A 22,636-nucleotide genomic window follows, 5' to 3' on the forward strand; every position below is an offset into this window, starting at 1 on the left:
GATGTGATCGGAGCCTTAGTTACAGGATCCATCGGTCGTGGTCGGTGACGTCTTGTAGATGTGATCGGAGCCTTAGTGACAGGATCCATCGGTCGTAGTTGGTGACGTCTTGTAGATGTGATCGGAGTCTTAGTTACGGATCCATCGGTCGTGGTTGGTGACGTATTGTAGATGTGATCAGAGCCTTATTTACTGCATCCATCGGTCGTGGTCGGTGACGTCTTGTAGATGTGATCGGAGCTTTAGTTACGGGATCCATTGGTCGTGGTTGGTGATGTCTTGTAGATGTGAGCGGAGCCTTAGTTACAGGATCCATTGGTCGTGGTCGGTGACGTCTTGTACAAGATGTAATTGGAGCCTTAGTTACAGGATCCATCGGTCTTGGTTTGTGTCGTCTTGTAGATGTGATCGGAACCTTAGTTACAGGATCCAGTGATCATGGTTGGTGACATCTTGGAGATGTGATTGGAGCCTTAGTTACAGGATCCATTGCTCGTGGTTTGTGACGTCTTGCAGCTGGATCCTGTAACTATGGCTCCGATCACATTGGTCGTGGTCGGTGTTGTTTTGTAGAAGATGTAATCGCAGCCTTAGTTCCAGGATCCATTGGTCATGGTCGGTGACGTCTTGTACAAGATGTAATTGGAACCCTAGTTACAGGATCCATCAGTCTTGGTTTGTGTCGTCTTGTAGATGTGATCGGAGCCTTAGTTACAGGATCCATCGGTCGTGGTTGGTGACTTCTTGTACAAGATGTAATTGGAGCCTTAGTTACAGGATCCATCGGTCGTGGTTGGTGACGTCTTGTAGATGTGATCGGAGCCTTAGTTACAGTATCCAGTGGTCATGCTTGGTGACGTCTTGTAGATGTGATTGGAGCCTTAGTTACAGTATCCATCGGTCGTGGTTGGTGACGTCTTGTAGATGTGATCGGGAACCTTAGTTACAGGATCCAGTGATCATGGTTGGTGACATCTTGGAGATGTGATTGGAGCCTTAGTTACAGGATCCATTGCTCGTGGTTTGTGACGTCTTGCAGCTGTATCCTGTAACTAAGGCTCCGATCACATTGGTCGTGGTCGGTGTTGTCTTGTAGAAGATGTAATCGCAGGCTTAGTTACAGGATCCATTGGTCGTGGTCGGTGACGTCTTTAACAAGATGTAATTGGAGCCTTAGTTACAGGATCCATCGGTCTTGGTTTGTGTCGTCTTGTAGATGTGATCAGAGCCTTAGTTACAGGATCCATCGGTCGTGGTCGGTGATGTCTTGTACAAGATGTAATTGGAGCCTTAGTTACAGGATCCATCGGTCTTGGTTTGTGTCGTCTTATAGATGTGATCGGAGCCTTAGATACAGGATCCATTGGTCGTGGTTGGTGACGTCTTGTAGATGTGATTGGAACCTTAGTTACAGGATCCATCAGTCGTGGTGGGTGACGTCTTGTAGATGTGATCGGAGCTTTAGTTACAGGATCCATCGGTTGTGGTCAGTGATGTCTTGTGGTTGTGATCGGATCCTTAGTTACAGGATCCATCGGTCGTGGTTGATGTCGTCTTGTAGATGTGATCGGAGCCTTAGTTACGGGATCCATCGGTCGTGGTTGGTGATGTCTTGTAGATGTGAGCGGAGCCTTAGTTACAGGATCCATTGGTCGTGGTCGGTGACGTCTTGTACAAGATGTAATTGGAGCCTTAGTTACAGGATCCATCTGTCTTGGTTTGTGTCATCTTGTAGATGTGATCGGAACCTTAGTTACACGATCCAGTGATCATGGTTGGTGACATCTTGGAGATGTGATTGGAGCCTTAGTTACAGGATCCATTGGTCGTGGTTTGTGACGTCTTGCAGCTGGATCCTGTAACTAAGGCTCCGATCACATTGGTCGTGGTTGGTGTTGTCTTGTAGAAGATGTAATCGCAGCCTTAGTTCCTGAATCCATTGGTCGTGGTCGGTGACGTCTTGTACAAGATATAATTGGAGCCTTAGTTACAGGATCCATCGGTCTTGGTTTGTTTTGTCTTGTAGATGTGATCGGAGCCTTAGTTACAGGATCCATCTGTCGTGGTTGGTGACTTCTTGTACAAGATGTAATTGGAGCCTTAGTTACAGGATCCATCGGTCGTGGTTGGTGACGTCTTGTAGATGTGATCGGAGTCTTAGTTACAGGATCCATCGGTCGTGGTTGGTGACATCTTATAGATGTGACCAGAGCCTTAGTTATAGGATACATCGGTCGTGGTTGATGACGTCTTGTAGATGTGATCTGAACCTTAGTTACAGGATCCAGTGGTCATGGTTGGTGACATCTTGGAGATGTGATTGGAGCCTTTGTCACAGGATCCATCGGTCGTGGTTTGTGCCATCTTGCAGCTGGATCCTGTAACTAAGGCTCCGATCACATCGGTCGTGGTCAGTGACGTCTTGTAGATGTGATCGGAGCCTTAGTTACCGGATCCATCGGTCGTGGTCGGTGTCGTCTTGTAGATGTGATCGGAGCCTTCGTTACAGGATCCATCTGTCGTGGTCAGTGACGTCTTGTAGATGTGTTCGGATCCTTAGTTATAGGACCCATCTGACATGGTTGATGTAATCTTTTAGATGTGATCAGAGCCTTAGATATAGGATCCATCAGTCATGGTTGGTGTTGTCTTGTAGATGTAATCTGAATTTTAGTTATTGGTTCCTGTAACATACAATATAGTTTAATTAAACATAAGGAAAGGATCTTGTTCACAATAGTATTGTACACATTTAGCATAATCTTAAATTTGAAGGATACGTTAAAGGCTTATTTTGGCTGTGGGAAGCATTTGGGTGTGGTATAGCGATAGTAGACCCTAATGATTGATATCTTTAAAGTTTTATGGCTCAGATTTGAAAGTTGCTAATTTTAATTTTAACATCATCTAAATTAAATCGACAGCTGTCATCACGTGATGGCTGATACGCGATTTGCATTCTCGCGGTCACGTGTGTAAAACTTCTGTTCCACCTCTCTCGATGATCAGTGAGTGCAGTTCTGTATCTCACACTCTACACTGTCTCTTATAATTTCCATCTTTTCCTTTATCAAAAAGACGCCGGCAGGACGAGATCCCTCCAGCTGATCCAGTGTTCATCCTTCCTTCTCCTGAATGACCCCGAGGATGGACGAGGACGAGACCACCAGAAGATTATTACACTTCACCCTGGAGATCATCTCCCTGCTAAGCGGAGAGGTAATTTCTCTATACAGTAACATACACAGAAATTTCGGGAACCCATAGCAAAAGTCCTAAATTGCTCCCTTCCCCATGTACACATGGCCCCCACCTAAAAAACAATATTCAGTGGTGTAGGCGGGGTCATACCCCCCAACTGTGAAAATCAGGTGAAAATCAGGGACAGGGATACGTATCACCGCAGATGCACATAATTATGCCTATACTGAAGCCCGTTAGTGTTCTCACCGGCTACTATACCCCTTTCATGACCCTTATAGATTACAATGCCCTAAAAAATGCTCTTCATACTGCATAATGCCCTCACAGTCCTCCTTCACCCACATACTATGATGACATCAAAGTGCCTGTAGGAAAGTATGGTGAGTCAATCAGATAAACAAGCAGAGAGCTCTCTAAGTGTCTCTCTCCATACACAGGATTACACAATAGTGAGGAAGACACCGGGGGAGGGTGTGACTCCCATCATCCATCTCCAGGAGTCAGGAGGGCGGAGCCCAGACTTCATCACAGAGCCTCTCCCGCACCCCCCGATACATGAGAGGAAGAAGAAGAAGATCCTAGAGCTCAGCAACAAGATGATTGAGCTGCTGAGTGGAGAGGTGACTGCTGGGACAATATACAGGACAGCACTGGAGGATTCTGGGTGATGACCGGAGAGGTGACTGCTGGGACATTATACAGGACAGCACTGAAGGATTCTGGGTGATGACCGGAGAGGTGACTGCTGGGACATTATACAGGACAGCACTGGAGGATTCTGGGTGATGACCGGAGAGGTGACTGCTGGGACATTATACAGGACAGTACTGGAGGATTCTGGGTGATGACTGGAGAGGTGACTGCTGGGACATTATACAGGACAGCACTGGAGGATTCTGGGTGATGAGCGGAGAGGTGACTGCTGGGACATTATAGAGGACAGCACTGGAGGATTCTGGGTGATGAGCGGAGAGGTGACTGCTGGGACATTATACAGGACAGCACTGGAGGATTCTGGGTGATGACTGGAGAGGTGACTGCTGGGACATTATACAGGACAGCACTGGAGGATTCTGGGTGATGAGCGGAGAGGTGACTGCTGGGACATTATAGAGGACGGCACTGGAGGATTCTGGGTGGTGACTGGAGAGGTGACTGCTGGGACATTATACAGGACAGCACTGGAGGATTCTGGGTGATGAGCGGAGAGGTGACTGCTGGGACATTATAGAGGACAGCACTGGAGGATTCTGGGTGATGAGCGGAGAGGTGACTGCTGGGACATTATAGAGGACGGCACTGGAGGATTCTGGGTGGTGACTGGAGAGGTGACTGCTGGGACATTATACAGGACAGCACTGGAGGATTCTGGGTGATGAGCGGAGAGGTGACTGCTGGGACATTATACAGGACCGCACTGGAGGATTTTGAGTGATGAGCGGAGAGGTGACTGCTGGGACATTATACAGGACAGCACTGGAGGATTCTGGGTGATGAGCGGAGAGGTGACTGCTGGGACATTATACAGGACAACACTGGAAGATTTTGGGTGATGAGCGGAGAGGTGACTGCTGGGACATTATACAGGACAGCACTGGAGGATTCTGGGTGATGAGCGGAGAGGTGGCTGCTGGGACATTGTACAGGACAGCACTGGAGGATTCTGGGTGATGACGGTGTCGTTGTTGTCAGGTTCCTATAAGGTGTCAGGACGTCGCTGTCTATCTCTCCATGGAGGAGTGGGAGTATCTAGAAGGACACCAGGATCGGTACCAGGAGGTGATGATGGAGGAGCTCCGGCGTCTTAAATCAAAAGGTGCAAAGAGATAATATATGATGTCGCAAGCTGCTTTGATAAAGTCCATGACGTGCAGTGTGAACATAGGGAATGTGTTGTGACTTCAGCTGTTTCTCATCACATCTTTTTATTTTCCTTATACATGAAATGTCTTCTTTCTCCCGATATTAGCGTGTCCAGACAGGCGTGCCGGCCGTAGGAGCGTGTTTAGACCTCGCAGGCTGCTCACAGTAGCACAAGCAACATGCGACCTGGTGTTTTCATGTTGAAAAAAGGCTCTTATGGCACTTTGGAGAAACGGATGGATTTCTGGTTTCACAACCAAATCAGTGTATGCCTGAGCTGTTGTTGTACTTGGAATGGAGGGGTCCAACCACTGTACAATAGATCATCCCACGCCAGAAGTATGACCGGTGTGATGTTTCCTCATGGAGGCATCTTCAAGGCGTTACCCATGTGGTCTTACCAGATTTGAAGAATGGCACATGGTGATCCATTTTGTACTGCAAGTGAAATTATTAGTATATACTGAGCCAAAGTGATCAAAGAGGGTCCATACATGTGACGCGCCCCTGGGCCTGTGTCGCGCTGCGTTGCGCACGCGGGAGCTTACCCGGAGCCGGATCTGTTTAGGGTTGTAGTCTCGTGGCGGTGACCCGGTCCGTGCCCAGGGAGTCAAACTGGACGGCAGTCTGTTAGCGGTAGAAAATGGTTGATGACTACGCCACCCGTTGAATGCAGCCAGGGGGCTGCTGCTGCAGGGCAGACCGCTGAGGCCGGTGGAAGGATGGTGCAGCGTGATAGTATAACCCCCAACGGGAGGGGTATGGCCTCAGGGCAGCCGACGTGGATGATGGGGGTAGCAGGAACCACTCAGAGACGGTATGGTAGCGTTCAGGGTCTTTACTGGTAACAACGATAGACCCTCCCGGAGTACTTGCTAGCGAACGGGGCCTGGTCAGTCCTTGAGCAGATGGGATCTCCCCTGGCCAGGCGTAGTTGTAGGCCTCCCAAGCTGACTGTACTCTTCTGGCTACCTTGCTAGAAGCTGATGTAAGTAGCCCACGTCCCTGAGTGTACCGTGTGGTGCTCACCCGTATGGCCGGTGACTCGGGGCCTTCTAATGGCTTCCGCTCCACGATGGCGGTGCTGGTCCCACGCGTGTGACCGGGCCTTCGGGCTTCTGGGCCAGGGGACCTGAAATCCCCTGCCTGACGGATTCTGCTGCTGGGTAGAAGTTAGTCCCCACAGCCTCGGACTCCGGGTCCGGTAAAGAATCTTCTTAGTCAGGGCGAGCTCTTTAGCTGCCAGCCCCTGACTCCTTGTGACTCTGCTGCTTCCTATGCTGCTCTTGTCTCTACTCTTCCTGGACTCCAGGCTCAGGCCCCAGGACAGGGCCTGCCTGTGGAGCAGAGCCCATAGAGCAGCTCTGCTCCCTGTCTTCTCCTCTCAGAACTCTCTACCCTGCCTCAGCCCCAGGTTTATATAGGGAAAGTCCTTCCCCTCCCAAGACTGGGCAGGAGGTGTGGCATGCACAGGATCCCTGACCAAAGGACCTCCCACCTGCTCTCAGACGTAATATCTCTATCACTGTGGCAACCAGACCCCTGGGGTGTCACATTCCCCCCTAGTGAAATTTAGTACTCCGGGACTAAACATATTTTTTTAGAAAAACATAACAAGGTATAGCAATAACAATACAATAAGAAAAACACATAAGATGGTTACGGCGTGTCCGCAACCGGGTGCAGTTTTGAAAAGCAAGGTGTCCATTTCACCAAAACAGGGAGACGTAACCAGGTAGGGGTCTGTCCTACCCCGAGTCCTTAACAGTCTTTTAGTCCATCCTGGGTTACGCTCCACTAACTGTACAAAGGATTCCCGGTAAATCCACCAAGGACTCCTATAAATAACTGGAAACACATAATATTTACAAGATATGGCCGCTCTCAGTCCTCGGCCAGTGGGGATAAGGATTGGCTGCTCACAGTCCTCAGCCTGTGGGGAGATGGGATGGCTGCTCACAGTCCTCAGCCTGGTTAAGGATAGGGGACACACGGGAACAGTTCACACTTGTCCCAACGGGGACCATATTTTAATTAGCAACACAAGTACCCCTACGGGTAACTATGTACAGTTCCACTTTACCGTACTTCAGTAACGGCATCCTCCTGCTCCTTCTTGTGTGTAGGCTTCAGACCCGTCCGGGTCCTCTTGGCTTTCCTCGTATTGGTAGTACTGCAGCTCCTCCTTGGTTAACGTGGAGGGCGTACAGTCCTTTTGCACCTGGGGAGTTCAGGCCTTGCGACCAGGCATGGAGAGGGTCGCCGTTGATGACGCCCGGGGTCAGAGGGTGCAACTTTGGGCCTGGGCGCGGGCTGGTGGTGGTAGTGCCCAGGGCTGGAGAGCTTGGCCGCAGGGCTTGTTGCGGGGGCTGGAGCAGGTCGGTGTCTGCAGCGCCCGGAATCGGCGGCTCCACCAGGGGGCCCGGGAGCAGGCTGACGCTGGCAGCGTCCGGGACAGGGAGACTCCTCTTACCTGCTCCCGCGACCGCTCCTGCGTCACGCGTCTTCTCCCGGCGCTGGTCGGGGCTGGCGACGACTGGGGCACTGCCGATGCTGGGCAGCTTAGTCTGCTGCCGGTCCGCCATCTTGCTGTCCGTTCCTGGTGTCCTCCTCCCCCTTAGTGGACCGTGGCCTACCTTCCGGAGATCCTCTTCCGTAGGCCGCGGCTCCGCAGTCAATCGTCGGGGTAGAGGACCTGGCGTCGCGCTCCTGTGACGTCGGCGTCTGCTGGGCTCCTTCCAGGACCTTACGCAACGTCCGGACGTGAGGCGGGGCTTCAGTTCTCGCGCGCTTTCGGAGTCCACGCCCCTCTTCTTCCCGCGCGGCGTCTCCAAGATGGCGCCGGATGGCGGGAAAACTCCTCGGATGGCGGGAAGAAGGCAGAAGATGGCGCCGGATGGCGGGAAAACTCCTCGGATGGCGGGAAGAAGGCAGAAGATGGCGCCGGATGGCGGGAAAACTCCACGGATGGCGGGAATCTTCACAGATGGCGGGAATCTTCACCACTGGTAAGTTTGAAAAGTCTCTTTTTCAGGCACGCAGTACCCGGTGGTTGCGGGCACGAAATCCTGCCGACTACGCCAAAGTTGACGCGCCCCTGGGCCTGTGTCGCGCTGCATTGCGCACGCGGGAGCTTACCCGGAGCCGGATCTGTTTAGGGTTGTAGTCTCGTGGCGGTGACCCGGTCCGTGCCCAGGGAGTCAAACTGGACGGCAGTCTGTTAGCGGTAGAAAATGGTTGATGACTACGCCACCCGTTGAATGCAGCCAGGGGGCTGCTGCTGCAGGGCAGACCGCTGAGGCCGGTGGAAGGATGGTGCAGCGTGATAGTATAACCCCCAACGGGAGGGGTATGGCCTCAGGGCAGCCGACGTGGATGATGGGGGTAGCAGGAACCACTCAGAGACGGTATGGTAGCGTTCAGGGTCTTTACTGGTAACAACGATAGACCCTCCCGGAGTACTTGCTAGCGAACGGGGCCTGGTCAGTCCTTGAGCAGATGGGATCTCCCCTGGCCAGGCGTAGTTGTAGGCCTCCCAAGCTGACTGTACTCTTCTGGCTACCTTGCTAGAAGCTGATGTAAGTAGCCCACGTCCCTGAGTGTACCGTGTGGTGCTCACCCGTATGGCCGGTGACTCGGGGCCTTCTAATGGCTTCCGCTCCACGATGGCGGTGCTGGTCCCACGCGTGTGACCGGGCCTTCGGGCTTCTGGGCCAGGGGACCTGAAATCCCCTGCCTGACGGATTCTGCTGCTGGGTAGAAGTTAGTCCCCACAGCCTCGGACTCCGGGTCCGGTAAAGAATCTTCTTAGTCAGGGCGAGCTCTTTAGCTGCCAGCCCCTGACTCCTTGTGACTCTGCTGCTTCCTATGCTGCTCTTGTCTCTACTCTTCCTGGACTCCAGGCTCAGGCCCCAGGACAGGGCCTGCCTGTGGAGCAGAGCCCATAGAGCAGCTCTGCTCCCTGTCTTCTCCTCTCAGAACTCTCTACCCTGCCTCAGCCCCAGGTTTATATAGGGAAAGTCCTTCCCCTCCCAAGACTGGGCAGGAGGTGTGGCATGCACAGGATCCCTGACCAAAGGACCTCCCACCTGCTCTCAGACGTAATATCTCTATCACTGTGGCAACCAGACCCCTGGGGTGTCACACATGTGGTAACAGAAAGCTTCCAGAGACATCACATCAACACAGATCTACATCTCCTACAACAATGAGAACACATTAAAATAAACTGGTCGGATGGGTTATCACGTGCATATGAGTGATTTCTTCGCCCTCTGGATGTCGCATCTTCTGGATTTAGATAAAAAAGAAAGAAAAAAGGGTATTTACCTAATTAGGATACAATTCAAACTCTGAACTCTCAACCACAACTTATCAAACTTGTGCTGTCTTTATCCTTTCCATGCTCAGATTGACTCTCATCGTAATATACAGTATAGACCAAAAGTTTGGACACATCTTCTCATTTAAAGATTTTTCTGTATTTTCATGACTATGAAAATTGTACATTCACACTGAAGGCATCAAAACTATGAATTACCACATGTGGAATTATATACTTAACAAAAAAGTGTGAAACAACTGAAAATATGTCTTATATTCTAGGGTCTTCAAAGTAGCCACCTTTTGCTTTGATGACTGCTTTGCACACTCTTGACATTCTCTTGATGAGCTTCAAGAGGTAGTCACCGGAAATGGTCTTCCAACAATCTTGAAGGAGTTCCCAGAGATGCTTAGCACTTGTTGGCCCTTTTGCCTTCACTCTGCGGTCCAGCTCACTCCAAACCATCTCGATTGGGTTCAGGTCTGGTGACTGTGGAGGCCAGGTCATCTGGCGTAGCACCCCATCACTTTCCTTCTTGGTCAAATAGCCCTTACACAGCCTGGAGGTGGGTTTGGGGTCATTGTCCTGTTGAAAAATAAATGATGGTCCAACTAAACGCAAATCGGATGGAATAGCATGCCGCTGCAAGATGCTGTGGTAGCCATGCTGGTTCAGTATGCCTTCAATTTTGAATAAATCCCCAACAGTGTCACCAGCAAAGCACCCCCACACCATCACACGTCCTCCTCCATGCTTCACGGTGGGAACCAGGCATGTAGAGTCCATCTGTTCACCTTTTCTGCGTCGCACAAAGACACGGTGGTTGGAACCAAAGATCTCAAATTTGGACTCATCAGACCAAAGCACAGATTTCCACTGGTCTAATGTCCAGTCCTTGTGTTCTTTAGCCCAAACAAGTCTCTTCTGCTTGTTGCCTGTCCTTAGCAGTGGTTTCCTAGCAGCTATTTTACCATGAAGGCCTGCTGCACAAAGTCTCCTCTTAACAGTTGTTGTAGAGATGTGTCTGCTGCTAGAACTCTGTGTGGCATTGACCTGGTCTCTAATCTGAGCTGCTGTTAACCTGCGATTTCTGAGGCTGGTGACTCGGATAAACTTATCCTCAGAAGCAGAGGTGACTCTTGGTCTTCCTTTCCTGGGGCGGTCCTCATGTGAGCCAGTTTCTTTGTAGCGCTTGATGGTTTTTGCAACTGCACTTGGGGACACTTTCAAAGTTTTACCAATTTTTCGGACTGACTGACCTTCATTTCTTAAAGTAATGATGGCCACTCGTTTTTCTTTAGCTGCTTTTTTCTTGCCATAATACAAATTCTAACAGTCTATTCAGTAGGACTATCAGCTGTGTATCCACCAGACTTCTGCACAACACAACTGATGGTCCCAACCCCATTTATAAGGCAAGAAATCCCACTTATTAAACCTGACAGGGCACACCTGTGGAGTGAAAACCATTTCCGGTGACTAACTCTTGAAGCTCATCAAGAGAATGCCAAGAGTGTACAAAGCAGTCATCAAAGCAAAAGGTGGCTACTTTGAAGACCCTAGAATATAAGACATATTTTCAGTTGTTTCACACTTTTTTGTTAAGTATATAATTCCACATGTGGTAATTCATAGTTTTGATGCCTTCAGTGTGAATGTACAATTTTCAAAGTCATGAAAATTCAGAAAAATATTTAAATGAGAAGGTGTGTCCAAACTTTTGGTCTGTACTGTATATGAATCTAAATAATGCCTTCCCCTATAAGCAACATTTGTCACTTATAACTTGTGGTTTTCTATTTGTTCTCACATCCATTTCAGATTTACTCTCCCAGCTCAGACCCTTTAGCTAAGTAGAGACCGTAAGACACGAAGAATTCGAATAGTCCCATATGTTGGAGAATTTTAATGGACAACCTCTATTTTGTTATACTATCTTTTCGAATGGGATGACTGAGTTAACCAGTGCAATCCAAGATCGCAATGTTGGCTGTGAAATGCCCATCCATCTCAATGCCAACAATTTCCTGGCCAAAAGTAAGGTTGCTCTCAAGAAAATGTTAATATAGTGATCCCAGACATCATCCTCCATTACCCCAAAAAGGCAAATCAAAGGATCGCATGGAGCTGGGATGGATATTAAGGAGGATAATAAAGAGGTAACTTCCTGCCAGAAGGACCTAATAATGGAGCGGTCCCAAATTAAATGAACAAAGTCAGCATCTATGGCGTGACATCGTAAACATTATGAATTAGAGGAGTGCCCCATTTGATATAGTCTGAGGGGTGTGAGATATGACTGATGAATAATATATAGCTGAATCAACTTATTAATCGGCGGAGGGGGAGACAAAGAATTGGGGACTTCAAAACTCCTTCCCTTTCCTCCTCCCCCATATTCGGAATCAGAAGTCTATTTTTAGCTGGCAAAGAGGTCCGATCTAAGCCTGTTGATAACATGTATACAAGCTGGATATAACACCTTGCGGACCTTGAGATTTAAGTATTCCTATTAAGGGAAATGAGGAAATAGTTTGATTTATTTCTAGATTTTGTAAGTGAGATCTGAGCCCGGTTCTAAGTTGGAGGAACTTGAAGAATTCGGATCTTGGAATTTTGAATTTATTTTGCACCTGTTCAAATGACATCAGTATAGACCCTTCATAAATGTCTCTTAACAAATAGACCCCACTAGCCATCCAATAGGGGGCAGATGGATGTCCCACTAATGTCGCCAAGTACGGATTCCCACATATCGGCATTTCAGCTATAACGTGTAAAGTCAATCCTTTTCTTTGCCTGTTTCCATACCGTTCAATCTATGTAGGGGTAACAACTTAATGGCAGTAGATTTATTCAATTCTAGAAAACCCAGTAAACGACCAGTGCCTAAAACGTGTGCCAAGTGGTTCTCAGAGTTTGGTAACTGGGCGTCAGGCATCCAGCTACGGATCGCTTTTAGTTGACCTGCTAAATAATACCGATGGAAGTCAGGCAGAGCTGTTCCTCCCATATCTTTAGGCCTTTGAAGGGTAGATAACCTGAGTTTAGGTCTGGAATTCCCCCAAATAAATGTGGACATCAAAGAGTTAAGAGATGTGAAGAATTTTTTAGGGACCGGTACTGCACTGTGTTGTAATATATAGTTAAATTTAGGGAGTAAAATAATTTTAATTAAATTAAACCTTCCTGACACTGATAACGGTAATTTCCCCCACAAAGAAAATTTACATTTAGCGTATTCTAATAAAGAGAGAACATTACTCGAGAGGTCCTCTCTATCATTTCTATCAATGTATTTGAAACATGACCCTACAGGTAAAGGAGATGACGTTTCCAAATCAGCATTCGGAGTGGGCGACAAAGACATAAAAGAAGACTTATCCCAATTTATACAGAGACCCGAATATTCACTAAACTTATCAATAGTAGATATAACAGATGGAAGAGTATCTTTAATCTTGTCCATAAAAATTATCATGTCATCTGCGTATAAACCAATTTTATCAGTTCTGTCTGCAATTGTAATTCCCCTGATATCCTCAGATGATCGTATTCTTATTGCTAATGCTTCAATTACCAGCGCGAATAGAGCCGGGTACAGAGGGCATCCCTGGCGGGTTCCCCTCTCCAATGAAAAAGATGTGGAGGATACATTATTAATCACTATCTTAGCTTTGGGGGCCGCATACAATATTTGAATCCAGGCTCGAAATTTAGGGCCAAAACCAAATTTCTCTAGGTAAGCAAATAAAAACGGCCACTCCAGTGAGTCAAAAGCCTTGGCCGCATCCAATGAAGCCAAGGCCCAGTCTTTTCCCGGTACCAAAGAGCTATATTGAGCTATTGATTGTACCCTTCTGATGTTATTAGAAGTGGTTTTCCCTGGCATAAAGCCTGTTTGGTCTGGATGGACAACAGATAATATCAAAGTCTATTCTAAGACACTTCTCTACATCCATTGTGGACATGCTGGGCTGCTTAACCACACATGCCCCATCAGACCCTGTGGACCATAAACCATCCATCGCAAAAGAATCTCATGTCAAAGAGCTGAGGTCCGAAAGCTTTAGCCAACCACGTGCCGTCCATTGTCTAGCATACCATCCCTATTTGGATGCTTTGTCCAGAGAGGAGGAGAGATCCCTAGTCAGACACTGATTTGGATGAGGATTAAGCTTCCATGCTGTCCTCCATGGTTGAAAACCTGATAACGGCTATGAAAAAAACCCTGAAGATCATTGACACTGATGCCGCTTCTTCTCAAGAGCCAATTTTTTTTTTTTTGCATCTTTGCCAAAATCCAAAACTTTTTCCCTCACAACCTGAGTTTGACACTCGGCTTTCCAAAGAATGGAACTGCCTAGACATATGTTTTTCAAAACCTAAACATTAGACATTATATATACTTTCACACAAGACACGTTTCAAAAGTGATCATCCTCACCAGTAGTAGACCCACCAATCTCCCTTCTGACAAAACATATAACTGTAAACATGGCAGACGCAGGACCTGCAAAATCAGAAAATCAAGTATTTCACTAAATTCTCTTTGGAAGCTGCTGGTTCAACACTCAGGCCAATGATCACCTCTTGCTCATATGGTAAAGCCACAACCAGCTGGTGCTCTTCACTAGGATTTAGTAGAAATCGCCTAGCAAATCCAAAGCGGAAAAACACATCCGGAAAGCCACTCTTGATGGATCTAATAGTCTTACCGCTTCTCTACTCTCTTCCATGGTCATCCACCCCACTGTTTTGGTTACAGGGAATGGGAAGCTTGAGACGTGAAAAGAAGACCATCTTTGCGTCTCTGCAAACAGACCTTAAAGCTTTCATCACTTAAATCCACCTTGGCATGAAGGAAAACCCCCGCCCAACCAGGTAACGGTGGGTGGACATGTTTTTAAGGATGTCTGGCTCGCAAATGTACAACATTCCATAATGAACAAAGTGGTTTCCACAGGTTACAAAACAGAATTTTCTTACATACCCCCAAACTCTTTCAGCCGCACTACCCCTCCAAACGCATCATCCTGAGCAGAAACCTAATTTTTGCGCAATCCAGACTGCCAGACCAAAGGGTGATCGTGCCTTTTCTTCAGTGGGAACACTTTCATGATATTGTATTCAAAACTTTTTGTTATCCGCAAAAAGAATGGCTCATTGTGCCCTGTCATGCTGGATCTCAAGTGGCTCATTTGCTATGTGAAGACTTAACATTTTCAAATGGAATCTCTCAGGACAGTAATTGGGAATTAAGAGGAATTTATGTGATCCATATATATTAAGGATGAATACCTTGATATGCTAATGTATCAGAATCATCAGGGTTTCCTTCACTTTGCCTTTAGAGACAATCACTACCAATTTGTGGCCCTACCCTTCAGTCTGGCTACTGCCCCACAAATTTTCATGAAGTTCTTGGCCTCGGTAATGGGCATTCTCTATGTCAGTGGTTTTGTAGACATTTCTTATCTGGATGACATCATGACCAAGGTACTTTCCAGAGTGAACAACAGGAAGAGTCTTCAGATTTCTCTGAACATTCTGAGCTGCTTCGGTTGGATAATCAATTATTTGAAATCATTCCTCTCGCCCTCATGAAGTCAAACATTTTTTGCCGAGTGCTTCATCACCTCCCAGGCCACGATTTATCTTCCAATAAAAAAAATCACCACCCTGTGTCTATTCAGGTACACAGACGGATCACAATCAGACATTGCATGCAATTCACGAGTCTCATAGTTTCATCCATAGAAGTGATTCCATGTGCCCACATTTGTACTTATCCCCTTCAGTGAGCCATCCTGACAAGGTGGAACAAGTCAAATGAATCTCTGGATCAGAATATTTTTCTTCCATGATCAGCCAGTCTCTTCAGTGGTTGGTCCACTTTCCCTCTTATATTTGGGGTTGTTCCTTCCTCCTCTCTGTAGCTGAGAACATGGTCTCCTCAGGAGTCTGTGCTGTACACTCTTCAATGTGAATTTAGCTTTGCTTTATGTTTTTGCATGGCTGTTGCAACTACAGTTTCAAGAGAGAAAATTGTCTTACCAAGTTATCCAGACTATGATTAGAACCAAAAAATCAACCTCTTGCTACATCTACCACAAATCCTGCAAGTTGTACTTCCATTGATCTTACGATCACCAGTCCATCCTGAGTGGATCTGTCTTTCCAGGATGCATTGGATTCTAGCCTGAATTTGAGCTTTCTCAAGGGAACCCTCTCCATTTGGCTCCAGTGCCTCTGGCCTCCAGGCCTCACGTTCACACTTTCTTGCAGGGAGTAGTCTATAACTTTCCTACTAATTGGCATCCTACTTCACCCTGTGACATAAATTAGTCCTTGAGGCACTGCAGTTATTCCGTGTTGAATATCTCTGGAGCATCTTCCTAACACTATTCTCTTGAAAGGTTGCATTCCTAGTGGTAATTACCTTCATACGGCGAGTCTCAGAATTGTCAACCTTTGTCTTCCAAGTTTCCTTTCACAGTTTTCCACAAGGACTAAATAGTCCTTTGACTAGTTCCTTCATTCTTGCCAAAAGTGGTCTCTACATTGCATCTTAAGGAGGACCTTGTGATGTCTTCATTTTGCCGCTTGCCTTTTCATTCAAGGGAGAAGGTTCTCAATACTCTGGATGTGGTACACATCTTGCATGTTTGTCTGTCTCAAACTTCTTTTTTCCAACAGTCTCCCTCTTCATCCTTATAGGGAGTCAGGTGGGACATGGTGTCATCCAAGACTACGATAGACGCATGGGATCTGATCAATCATTTATCAGGCCTAATGATCAAAAGACAGGGTGCCATCCTACTATCTGAACACTCAATGTACCAGAACATCATGGATCTTTCGTTTCAAGACGTCTGCTCTTCAGGTGTGCAACTTGGTCATCTCTTTACACCTTTACCAAGTTTTATAGAGTGCATACGTTTGCATTTGCTGACTTTGCTTTACGATGCAAAGTCCTGCAGATGGAGGTTCATTAGAAAAAATCATATTCTCCATTGTTTTCCCACCAAAAAGGAATGCTATGGTCCTGTGTGCCCCAATGGCACAGGTGAAAAATTTGTTTTTTTGTTGTTATGTGTAAAAGCCTTTTCTCGCACCATCTTTTGGGAGACACAGAACCAACCAATTTTCCTACAGATGCTGAGGTTCCTTGTTTTCAGGTTCTGTTATGGTGATGATACAGTCATGTTATATTATCATGTTTTTTCGCACTGCTACATACAAATTAATTAGCTTACTGCCTGCAGGAGCGGTATAGCTGGTGGGAGAAGCAACACTTAGTGTCTACCAGCTATAATTCATGGTCCTGTGTCTCCAATGGACGTTACCTGTAGAAGCCTTTTCTCGTAAGAAAAAGAGTCAATTTTCCTGTCCAGGAGGGCGGCAGTTTCCCTCATTGTGATGTCATAAGCACATGGAAAACCAATTACCTTTTAAATATATTTTTCTTTTCCAGTTCACCGTAACAGCACCTTTGAAGAGCGAAATTGCTTTCCCATGAAAAGGAAAGTTAGGGGGTCTATAAATTTAGAGCTTTGTCCAAAATCTCCGTGGTTCTCATTCCTCATTTCTACGTGTGAAAAAAAAAATCGCAGCCTGCAGAAATTTCCTCTAGAAATCGGATGAGGCTCAACCATTCAAGTCTACGGGTGTGAGAAAAAATTCTGATGCCACGCTACAGCATCCGCTTTTACGGCTACATAGCAATTCTGTAACATAGGTAACTGAAAGGGTCTTATAAGTGATTAATAGCTGTTGCTATAAAAAAAAAAGTATTGTAAACGGATTACAAGTGAGAAAAGAAATCATCCCACTTTTCTGGACGAAACGCTGAACAATTTTTTTTTACGCCAGTGTGACATTTAGCCTCAGATTCAGCAGGACACTGAGGCAGAGTAAAAAGTACTGGGTTCCCGGCTCCTTCACTTGCTTTCGTATGTGGCCTGCAGCCTACAAGTCATTGGAACAGGTAGTGAGGTCCACGCTAGTATTTAGTCCCTGGTGTTGAGAGCCGTGTATGATATATAGGCAGTTAATCAACAGCCCATATATCCAGACTAATGTGGCTGTGTCTCCCACAGATGGACTCATGGAAAGAAATCCACCAGAGAGATGTCCCCGTCCTCTGTATCCCCAGGACTGTTCAGGGGAAGATCACAGTGTCCCGGTAGATCATCAGGTAGATGGTGCTGAGCTCTGTACCGGATCTATATAGGGCAAGGACCAGTCATAGGTGTTGTTTTGTTGGTTTCTTACATTGATATGATTTTTTTTTTTCATTTGTTTGCCGATTGTCAACTTAGGGTGAAAACCTAACTAATATTAAAGCAGAGTTTGAGAAATCACAGATTGATGCTATCACAGGTATGTAAATTGTGAGTTTGGAATGTTTTTAATTTTAAGTTAATTTTCTTTCAGGATTATCCAATGCTCCAGATCCCTGATAACTAACCACTTCCCACTACAGCCAGTTTTAGCATTTTTTTTTTCCACTCCTCCAAAAAGCCAAAACTTTTTTTTTAAGTCTGCCCACATGGCTATAGAGGGGCTTCTTTTGGAATGACACCATTCATTTTTACATACAGTGTATTAGGAAAAAAAAACACAATTTCACCATGTTTTTTTTTTTTCAACGACATTCAATGCGTGATATAAGTGACCAGGTAAAAATTGTTCTTCTAGTCAATACAATTACAGCGATACTAAACTTGTCCCGTTTTTTATTACCCTAGTGGTAAAAAAAAAAAGTGAAATCCGCAGAAGAAAAATAAAATAAACATTTTTGCTCTTATCATCATTAACTTTTTTATGTTTCCATCGATTGAGTTATATAAAAGCTTAATTATTTGCGTGGCAAGCTATCGTTTTAATTATTATTATTATTAAAGCGCCATTTATTCCATGGCGCTTTACAAGTGAAAAGGGGGTATAATACAAGAACAATTACAACATTGAACACAATGTGACAGCGACTGGTACAGGAGGAGCGAGGACCCTGCCCGCGAGGGCTCACAATCTACAAGGGATGGGTGAGGATACAGTAGGTGAGGGTAGAGCTGGTGGTGCAGCGGTATTGTGGAGCGGTGGCTTGTCGGAAGAGGTGGGTCTTCAGGTTCCTTTTGAAGGTTTCCACAGTAGGCGAGAGTCTGATACGTTGGGGTAGAGAGTTCCAGAGCAGGGGGGAAGCACGGGAGAAATCTTTTATGCGATTGTGGGAGGAGGAGATAAGAGGGGAGTAGAGAAGGAGATCTTCTGAGGAACGGAGTTTGCGTGCAGGTAAGTACCGGGAGACTAGGTCACAGATATATGGAGCAGACAGGTTGTGGATGGCTTTGTATACCATGGTTAGGGTTTTGAACTGGAGTCTCTGAGCAATGGGGAGCCAGTGAAGAGATTGACAGAGAGGAGAGGCCGGGGAATAGCGGGGGGACAGGTGGATTAGTCGAGCAGCAGAGTTTAGGATAGATTGGAGGGGTGCGAGAGTGTTAGAGGGGAGGCCACAGATTAGGAGGTTGCAGTAGTCAAGGCGGGAGATGATGAGGGCGTGCACTAGTGTTTTTGCAGATTCATGGTTGAGGAATGTGCGGATCCGGGAGATATTTTTGAGTTGGAGTCGGCAGGAAGTGGAAAGGGCTTGGATATGTGGTTTGAAGGAGAGATCAGAGTCCAGGGTTACCCCAAAGTAGCGAGCTTGAGGGACTGGGGAGAGTGGGCAGCCATTGACGTTGATAGATAGGTCAGTTGGGGGGATTGAATGAGATGGCGGAAAGATGATGAATTCTGTTTTGTCCATGTTAAGTTTTAGAAATCTGGCAGAGAAGAAGGATGAAATAGCAGACAGACATTGTGGGATTTTGGTTAGTAAGGAGGTGATATCGGGTCCAGAGAGGTAGATCTGTGTATCATCAGCATAGGGGTGATAATGAAAGCCATGGGACTCTATGAGCTGTCCCAGGCCGAAGGTGTAGATGGAGAAGAGCAGGGGTCCTAGAACTGAACCTTGGGGGACACCGACAGATAGGGGGCGAGATGAGGAGGTGGTGTGTGAGTGGGAGACACTGAATGTCCGGTCTGTTAGGTATGAGGAGATCCAGGATAGGGCCAAGTCTGTGATGCCGATAGATGAGAGAGTCTGTAGTAAGAGGGAATGGTCCACTGTGTCAAAGGCAGATGACAGGTCTAGAAGGAGGAGGACAGAGTAGTGTCGCTTAGATTTGGCGGTTAGTAGGTCGTTGGTGACTTTAGTCAGTTAAGTTTCAGTAGAATGGTGCAGTCGGAAACCAGATTGTAGGCGGTCAAAGAGGGAGCAGGAGGAGAGGTGGGAGGACAGCTCAGAATGGACGTGTTGTTCCAGTAGTTTTGAGGCATAGGGGAGAAGTGATATGGGGCGATAGCTAGACACAGAGGATGGGTCAAGGGAGGGCTTTTTGAGGATGGCTGTGATTGAGGCATGTTTGAAGCATGAGGGGAAGATACCAGTTGTTAGTGACAGGTTGAAGAGGTGGGCTAGGGCTGGGATGAAGATAGTGGTATGGTTTGGGATGAGGTGGGTCGGGATTGGGTCAAGTTTACAGGTGGTGAGGTGTGATTTGGAGAGTAAGGAGGAAAGCTGATCTTCAGAAATGGTGGAGAAGGTGGTTTTGGAGGAAGAGGGTTGAGTAGGTGTGGGGAGGGGCTGTGGGGGCTTTAGGCAAAAGCTTTGTCTTATGGTGTCAATCTTCTGCTTGAAGAATGAGGCAAAGTCTTCGGCTGAAATAAGAGGAGAGGGAGGAGGCACTGGGTGACGCAGGAGAGAATTGAAGGTCTTGAATAGTTGTTTGGGGTTGTGAGACAGGGAGGATATGAGAGATGCGAAGTATGTTTGTTTTGCTGCAGTGAGTGTGGACTTGAAGGTAGTGAGGGACTGTTTGAATGCGATGAAGTGCTCATGGGAGTGAGACCTTTTCCATCTACGCTCAGCAACCCTGGAGGCCCGTCGCAGTTCTTTAGTTAGGCTGGTGTGCCAGGGTTGTCTGTTGATTGTGCGAGCCTTGGTATGTGTGAGGGGGGCGACCGAATCGAGAGCTGCAGCGGTTGTGGTGTTGTATAAAGTGGCAGCAACATCTGCATCATGTAAGGAACTAATGTCTGTAAGAGGGAGGAGGGATTCAGAGAGTGAGTGTAGGTCAAGGTGTTTGAGATTTCTGCGAGGGTATGCAAGTTTGTGGAGTGGGGATTGTTCCCTGGGGAGGAGAGAGAAGAGAATGTGAGTAGGTTGTGGTCAGAAAGAGGGAGAGGTGAGTTAGAGAGGTTAGATAGGGAACAGAGGCGGGTGAAGATGAGGTCCAGTGTGTGGCCGTCTTTGTGGGTGGGTGTGGAAGACCACTGAGTAAGACCGAAGGATGAAGTGAGGGATAGAATCTTAGAGGCAGCTGAGAGGGAAGTGTCAATGGGGATGTTAAAGTCGCCCATGAGGATAGTGAGGATGTCAACGGAGAGGAAGTGAAGTAGCCAAGTGGTGAAGTGGTCAAAGAAAGTGGTGGTTGATCCTTGCGGGCAGTAAATGACAGCCAGTTGGAGGTTGGAGGGGGAGCAGATGCGCACGCAGTTCACTTCAAAAGAGGGGAGAGTAATTGAGGGCGGCAGTGGGATATGGGTGAATGAGCAGTTTTCTGAGAGGAGGAAACCTATTCCTCCACCGTGCTTGCCGGTGGGGCGGGGGGTATGGGAGAGGTGGAATCCGCCATACGAAAGTGCAGCAGGAGAGGCTGTGTCGGAGGGGGTGAGCCAGGTTTCAGTGATGCCGAGGAAGGAAAGCTTGTTAGTGATGAAGAGATTGTGAATGTAGGAAAGTTTGTTGCAGACGGAGTGAGCGTTCCATAGAGCTCCTGTTAGAGGGACTGGGAAAGCGGGGGCTGGGCAGATGGGTATAAGGTTAGAAGGGTTACGAGAGTTTGGGATAGATCGTGGGTAGGAGGTGGAAGTGAGTGTAGGGGTGTGGTGAGGAGGACCGGGATGTGGAGAGTTGTCGCCCGCAGTAAGGAGGAGCAGAGAAAGCGCTAGTAGGTGGGAGCAGGAGAGGGCATGAGGTGGCTGTCTGTGTTTGGAGACAAAGGATTGTATGTTGAGGAATAGCTCTGAGGAGGAGGTGAGATGGGTAGGGAGAATGGAGGGAGAGATGAAGAGTTCATTACTAGATGTAGGGATTAGGGGTGGTTGTAAGAAGTGAAGGATTAAGGGGGTGAGAGTGAAAACTAACACAAACATTGTTTACTGTGACTTAGTATTGAGTTACCTTCAGTTCACTTCAGGTTCAATTCAGGATTAATTGAAATTTCAGACACTTCAGCTAATGGACACTTAAGGTGATGGACACAGACTAAAGTCTAACAGACTCCTGGCCCACAATATATTTGTAACAGAATGCATACAGCTGTGACCCAGATGGGAGTGGTCTGTGCTCATCTTGATTAGCTGATTAGATTGAACCAGATGCTGGATACTCAAAGACTGAGTAAACAAGGTCATAAATGAAAGTGGGGGGTAGCTGGTGTAGCTTGGGTGACGTACCATTAGAAAGTAGGAACAGAACGGTATAGAGAAGACGGCATGGAAGTCAGCATGGGAAAGTTGGGTGACGTACCTGTAAAAGGAATGGATAAACAGATGCTGATTAGAGTGCGGTGATGGCAGGTAAGGTACAGTCTGCATGCATCATATTATTCAGGATTAATTCAAATTTCAGACACTTCAGCTAATGGACACTTAAGGTGATTGACACAGACTAAAGTCTAACAGATTCCTGGCCCACAATATATTTGTAACAGAATGCATTCAGCTGTGAAGCAGATGGGAGTTGTCTGTGCTCATCTTGATCAGCTGATTAGATTGAACCAGATGCTGGATACTCAATTGATACTATTTTGGGGTAACTGCAATATTTTGATTGCTTTTTATTGTATTTTCTGTGCTGACATGTGATGACAAAAAAAAACAGCAATTCTGGCTGTTTTATTTTTTTTTATCATTATGGCCTTTAGTGAAAAAGTTAAATAATTTTATATTTTCGTCGATTGGACACTTAAGGACATGGCGATAACTTTGTTTATTTTTTGTAATATCTTTATTTTTAATGGGTGGAAAAGTGGTGAGATCTGAATTTATAGTTTTTGATTTTTAAAATTATATTTTTTACTTTTCACTTTTTTGGAGTTCCATTAGGAGGACTAACATGGCAGGTACAAA

At 46.7% G+C, this 22,636-nt stretch overlaps 2 protein-coding genes across 4 annotated transcripts in view; both read left to right on the forward strand.

Moving 5' to 3' along the window:
• The window catches only part of LOC141272556 (uncharacterized), a 639,831-nt gene that overhangs the window by 579,694 nt on the left and 37,501 nt on the right, over positions 1–22,636 (forward strand). The window lies entirely within an intron of this gene.
• Positions 1–22,636, forward strand: part of LOC141272500 (uncharacterized) — a 312,347-nt gene that overhangs the window by 180,742 nt on the left and 108,969 nt on the right. For 2 of the 3 annotated variants that reach the window (XM_073683326.1, XM_073683302.1), the window contains exons 2-3: positions 3,079–3,219; positions 3,642–3,824. The exons of the other annotated variant lie outside the window; for it this stretch is intronic. In XM_073683326.1, the coding sequence (XP_073539427.1) occupies positions 3,136–3,219; positions 3,642–3,824 (267 nt within the window). In that variant the 5' untranslated portion in view covers positions 3,079–3,135. The remainder of the gene's footprint in view (positions 1–3,078; positions 3,220–3,641; positions 3,825–22,636) is intronic. 3 annotated transcript variants of the gene reach the window in all.

Source organism: Phyllobates terribilis, unplaced genomic scaffold, assembly GCF_046119375.1.
Source record: "Phyllobates terribilis strain yellow unplaced genomic scaffold, ASM4611937v1 Scaffold_1__5_contigs__length_1240528914, whole genome shotgun sequence".
Classification (NCBI taxonomy): Eukaryota; Metazoa; Chordata; class Amphibia; order Anura; family Dendrobatidae; genus Phyllobates; species Phyllobates terribilis.